The sequence below is a fragment of the Cotesia typhae genome, unplaced genomic scaffold (assembly GCF_013202065.1).
Source record: "Cotesia typhae breed Kobodo isofemale line unplaced genomic scaffold, CoteBio_Ctyphae contig_50, whole genome shotgun sequence".
Lineage (NCBI taxonomy): Eukaryota > Metazoa > Arthropoda > Insecta > Hymenoptera > Braconidae > Cotesia > Cotesia typhae.
In genome coordinates this window covers 2,960,001-2,966,117 of record NW_027423758.1, presented here as the reverse complement: position 1 = coordinate 2,966,117, position 6,117 = coordinate 2,960,001, and the positions used below count along the sequence as shown (strand labels likewise).

At 30.1% G+C, this 6,117-nt stretch overlaps 2 protein-coding genes across 4 annotated transcripts; both read right to left on the bottom strand.

Annotated features, from left to right (window-relative positions):
• Positions 1-561: 561 nt before the first annotated feature.
• LOC141531951 (uncharacterized) lies at positions 562-1,784 on the bottom strand. Its single transcript, XM_074250060.1, has 3 exons — positions 1,433-1,784; positions 1,150-1,353; positions 562-647 (listed from the first exon to the last, which is right to left on the bottom strand). Exons 1-3 carry the CDS (start codon positions 1,665-1,667, stop codon positions 562-564), a joined length of 525 nt encoding a protein of 174 aa, XP_074106161.1. The 5' UTR covers positions 1,668-1,784.
• A 36-nt stretch (positions 1,785-1,820) lies between these two features.
• On the bottom strand, positions 1,821-4,784 carry LOC141531799 (uncharacterized). Of its 3 annotated transcripts, none has more exons than XM_074249811.1 (2): positions 2,413-4,784; positions 1,821-2,376 (listed from the first exon to the last, which is right to left on the bottom strand). In XM_074249811.1, exons 1-2 carry the CDS (start codon positions 4,192-4,194, stop codon positions 2,083-2,085), a joined length of 2,076 nt encoding a protein of 691 aa, XP_074105912.1. In that variant the 5' UTR covers positions 4,195-4,784; the 3' UTR covers positions 1,821-2,082. The 3 variants fall into 3 exon arrangements, 2 of the variants coding, with proteins under 2 accessions (XP_074105912.1, XP_074105913.1); XR_012479984.1 differs by having other exon boundaries at positions 1,851-1,882; positions 2,022-4,784; XM_074249812.1 differs by having other exon boundaries at positions 2,200-2,342.
• Between the last annotated feature and the right edge of the window lie 1,333 nt (positions 4,785-6,117).

Genomic DNA, 6,117 nt, shown 5'->3' with positions numbered 1-6,117 from the left:
ACAGTAGTTTCCCCGTAAACGTTAACCCGAAACAATACAATCTAGAAATATAAAATATAAGTAAAGCAAATAGTAAGAGCCCTCAGAATATAAATTCAAACACTTACCTTACCAACACTTACAATAAATACAAATACCAACACTTTTTTTTTTTTGACTCGATATTTTTAATTCCTCATCGAATTCTTGAAATTCTTCCAGTGTCTTCAAAGGAAGTGATACATCTAGGCTTGAAGTGGCCGTGGAAAGACTTTCCGGAGGTCTTGAAGAAGTATTGGCGACAAGAGTATTTTTATTTCCTCAAAATATTTCTTTATATCATACTGAAGGCTTTTTTTTCATTCGTAAGATAACGGTGCAATGTTGTAGTCTGATCGTCAATTTTCTTTTGATATATTCTTTCATAGAATCTATACAAAAATATAAATTGAAAATAATTATTAAATAAATTTTTAATATTTGTTATTGGTAATTATAATTATTTAATAATTATTAAATAAATAAAAATATAAATCCTTTGAAATAATTCTCATAAAAAAATTAATTTTATGAGATTTGAATTTACCCGAAATCAAACACTTCATGAGCTTCAATAATAGGTGCTAACTCATCAGCTGCTTCCACTTCATCATCATCTAGTTTCTCTTCTGTAAAAAAATTCAATGTAAATCAGACTTGCGAAAAATAAATCATTTTTTTTATTAATTCGCAATTATCTCAGTTATCTTTTAAAATAATCAATGTCAATAGCTAAAAATTTTCAGATAACAAAAAATCAAGATTTAAATCAATTGATATATTAAATTAAATGACAAGCTTTTTAATTATCAAATGGAAATGCAACTTTCAATTGAGGTTATTTAAATCATTAGTTAAGAATTAAGTTATTTATTATACTTGTATCAATTAATAATTTTTACTAATTATTTAATTATTAATTAAAACTCGTTTTCCAATAGATTTATTATTATTGCTTTAAAAATTATTTTAACTGTTAATGAAAAATCAATAAAAAAAAAAACATATTTATTTTTGATTTAAACTTTTTCCAAAAAAAATTGTAATACTATTATCTTGATCGACATAGATAAAAAAAATTCGTTAATTTATATTTAAAAAAAAATCTTGGTTATTATTTTTTTTACTTACTTTGTTTATGTTTTGAATATTTTTTACCACTAGAAGTTGAAGGATGATTTTCCATCGCTGGTACTGAGCGAAATTCGTCATTGATAGACTGCTTTGAGAATACTGTTGGCATAGTAATTTCTTGATTATGATCATCGTCAGTACTTCTGATCTCAATTGTCTTATAAGCCCGCTTAAGACGCCTTTTTCCTTTTGAATAGCTATCTATTTAAACAAAAAAATTATAGCTTTATTATTATTCCTACTTAACTTGCTTAAGTACAGTTGAAAATAATTTATTTACCTGCATAAGTCAAAATTGTTACAGCATATTTTTCCCAATTTTCACACGCATCAATTAATTCTTGAGCATATTTATCTAGTTTATTGTACTCTTCAGAAGGTGGATATCGACAGAATAATTCTCCATCTTCTTTTGTAATCCATTTCGACGGTACAAGATCGATGTCTTTTTTCCCAGTCGAATTTCCTGGGAATTCCACTACAACGTATGAATTTTTATCTTCAATGTCATCCATCTGTACTTTTATTTAATTATCAGTATTTTTATTATAAAAAACTTTACATGTATTTAAACAAAAATAAATTTTTATTATTAACCACTTTAGACACTTGACCACGCTGCTTCTTTATTTACCGCACCTCAATATACTGAGAACTCGCGTCTCGAATTTTGTAGCAAACACCGGCAACACGTGACACTAACACTTACACCTGATGTCGCTACTGTATTCTTGGATAACCAGAGTTCATATATACATATATATATATATACTCAACTATCCACGTATACACACATACTAATTCCCATACACAGCCGTACTACAAAACTGTATATGTAACAAAGTATACATATACATGCAACTACTTACACATATTTACACTTATACACTTACAACTATGAACACATGTTTTTACTATTAATAAATTAATTCAGGCATGAAGTAAGGATATTATACTAAACTTTTCATTGTTTTTTAATAAAAGACACTTATTTTGTATTAGGTTTGCTGGAAACAACTCTGATGAATCAGAAAATTTTTCTCCAACAAAAACACCAACATCCATTGAAACAGTAGGGTACTCAAACAGCGTATTAGCATCCATCACATTACGACCGAGTATATATATATTTTCAATTTTAGGTCTTTTTTTATTTTTTTTAGTTACCAACAGTTTGTCAATCTTGACAACTGTGTTATTTTTTAATAATATTATATTATCAGGCTGTGTGGAATTTAAATAGATATTATTGATAATTACACTCTTAATGATCACATATTTTATTTCTTCGTAAATAATATGTTCTGAAACTTCATCAATAACACATTTTTTAATAATGTAGTGTTTTTTAATTTTTAGTTTCTCTTCATGTTCTAATTCAGATAGTCTATTTAAAATTTGTGTTAAAGGTTGGTAAGGTGATTTCACAAGTTTATTTATTTTCCCGATATGATTTTCACCCCAAAATGCTGATATATCGCTTAGTGGTAAATTTAAATTCAACGCATCATCGGCTAGATGAATTAAATTGTGATAATTTGAAGTTTGTGATTGTTCACCGTACAGCGATGGTAATAAAAAAAATAATTTTCTCAATAATTCTTTCGCATAATTATTAAATTTGATCATTAAATCTTTACAGTGTAAAATTCGACAGGCTACAAACAGCAGTAAAAAATGATCGTATAATTGTTTGGATAAAGTATTTTTTAACACAACTGGCCCACAATATAATAACACAAAACGATATTGGGTCGCTTTCCACTTCGCTAAATCATTAATATCAAATTTTTTGCGTTGAAATTCAGACGATACGAATGGGGTAAGCGATAATAATTTTAATCGCAGAAGTTTCACTTCTAAATTTCTTAAACGTGCTTTACTTTTCCGCAATATCCAGGATTCCAATAAGTTTTTCATTATTCCTAAATACAATAAATGCATTGAATCTAATACAACGTGCTTTACTGGATCAAAACCAGGTAACGTCGTGAGCAGAGACTTAAAATCGCCTTTATGGTGTTCGGCTTGAGTCTGTTTTTTGAAAGATTTCTTGGTGCGAAGCTGACAATCCATTTCAGAATAAACTCTTTTCTTTTTACGTTTTTCACCAACAGATACTCCTTTTGTGATGCATCTCTCACACGCATAAAAAGTACCTGCAGCTTTGCAGCATTTGATGTACGTCCTAGCTTGCGAATCTGCGATAATGGCTATTAATTTGAAATCATATTTTTTTCCATCTATAGAAATACCTGAATTAATTAATTTCTTAGATTCTTCAATAAAATCCGACAGATACTCGTTAACATCAGCAGGCTTAGAGTCTCCACAATAAATCGCAGCAATGAACGGATGTGTCATATATTTTTCATTAAATATTTTTACCGTGATTGGCCACAATTGAATTTGCGAATTTTTATAAATTTGCATACCATCAATATGAACCATTATTTCAATTGTATGCTCAACAAATATATTAGGAGAAATAATTTTTTTCAGTCCATTTTCTATGCCTAAATATTTGTAATCACAATTGGAACCTTTCAGGCTTACGATTGATTGGCTCACATGATGATGTTTTGTCTGTAACAATGCCTGAGCTGTCTTAGGCAAGGTTGGATGGCCCTCTTCTCGTAATAAAATTAGCAACTCAGAAATGACATTCAATTGTAAACTATTTATATTTTTTAACGCCCACTGTCGAAGTTTTTTTTTAAAACTCTCATTTACGTTTACAGTTTCGTCTATTACACTTTCACTATCGGTATCACTGTTATCATAACTAAATTCACTACTATTATGATCATTATCATCACGATGGCACTCAGTTTGGCTTATGACACTACCATTACTATCATTATCACTATTATATACATTTTCAGCACTTGAAGAATTTTCTTCTTGTTGCTGAATACTATTTACACTTTCCGGGTTATTTTCACTACCATCATTATTTACAAAATCTACCCTATTTACACTATTACTTCCAAGTTTTTTTAGTTCTCGAAATTTTTTTACACGCTTATATATTTTAGACATAGTGAAAATAATTAATATAAAATTTGATGTTAAATGTATGTCAAAACACAAATAATGTTACGCAAATTAAAAAAAAAAAAACACAGCATTGAGTCAGCTGACTGTAAATTTACTGCGCATGAGCAACAAATTCAGTATCGACTGTCGATCAAACACTACGTAGGGGCGAGAGGGGTAAAGCGAGCCATGGCCCCAAGTGATCGGGGAAGTGCACTTGAGCATCATAAAGACAAAAAAAAAATATGTCTATTTTTTAATTTCTGAATCTGAATAATGCTTTAGTGAACAAAAATAAAAAATTGGGGTACCCATTTTACCCCCAGGGACCCATTTTGCTTCCATGTCCCCTGTCTAGAAATATCAAACAGTTGCTAGTAAAAAATTAAGCGTAATTATAATTTGTACGAGGAATAGATGGCGGCCCGTGAAGAGCCAGATATGGCCCGTTAACAGTGTCCAACGCTAGGCCGAGCATTGATAATCAGACGTTGGCCGATGAACGGATATTAAATAAGTATCATTTGTATAGGGAATCAATGGCGGCCAGTAAAGAGCCAGACATGGCCCATTAACAATGACCAATTATTGGCCAAGCGTTGACAGCCAGACATCGGCCAATAAACGGGATTTTCGCCATTGATGGCGACTTTGTATGGGTTGTTGCCAGGTTCCATCTCCCGATACAGTTAGATGATTTATATCTTCATTTTCAGTTGTTGGCATTGCTTGCTTTTCTTCATTCACAGCTTTCGTCATGAAGGTTTCTGCGACGGTTTTACTACAATTCAAAATCTGTTTCAGTAAAATTGTATGCGTAGATTTATCTAAAAAAGACGGCATGTCCATCAGGCCGCAAAACTTACACAATCCTTCGTATCTTATTCCTAGTATTCTCATTACAAAAATGAAACGTCTGTTTATTTCATAAGAATGCCCAACGAAAGAACAGGAAGGAATATATTCATTTCCACAGTTATTACATGCAACTACAATTTTGAATCCCAGCCCACGTGTACTTGCTGTTTGAAACACTACATTTCCATCACATTTTTTACATTTAATAAGAGCAGAAATTGCAGTGAATACCTGAATAAAATTTATTATTCGAAATTCAGTACTGCTGTCTTCAGGTACATCATCTTCAGTATTTTGTTTTAATTTTTTAGAAGATGTACTCTGAATACTTTCATCACGTTCGGCTGTTTTCGGATTAAAAACATTCTTTCTTTTGACTGAACGCGACTTATTAATTGTTTCAGAACTCCGGAGTTCTCTTGAAACCTTTCTCGAATCACGTCCCATGGTTAATAATTTAATTCACTTGAGAAATAATTTATCACAAAACTATCGACTGATCAGTGCAACGACTACAGGTATACTGGCAACCAAAAATTATTTTTCAATTCTTGTACTACCTACAAATTGTGAATATATGTAGAAGGATTTATATATATATATATAATATATATAATATATATAATATATAATATATAATATATATATAATATATAGTATGTATAATATATATAATATATATAATTATACATACATTAAAATGTGGAGATATTCATGACAATGAAACCCGAAAGGTCGGTTGCTTGCAAGTGTTTCTAGCTACCTGCTCTCGAATGCCACGTAGCACCCGAGTGTCCTTTGGTCATTGTTAAATAACTCGAAAAGAATTTGTCGGATTCACTTCAAATTTTCACACAATATTTTAAAAATATTACACTTTAAGAAAATGCAAAAAAAAATCGATTTTTTGAAAATTCTGACTACCCCTAACCTCTTAAGAAGTGTTTCTATGCAGAGATTTTTGAATAAAAAAATTTAATTTAAACAGTTATATTCAACGTTGTCTGAATCGAAATAATTCTGATTTATAAAAATAAATCATTTTTTCATAAAAAAATTTCTCCCAAG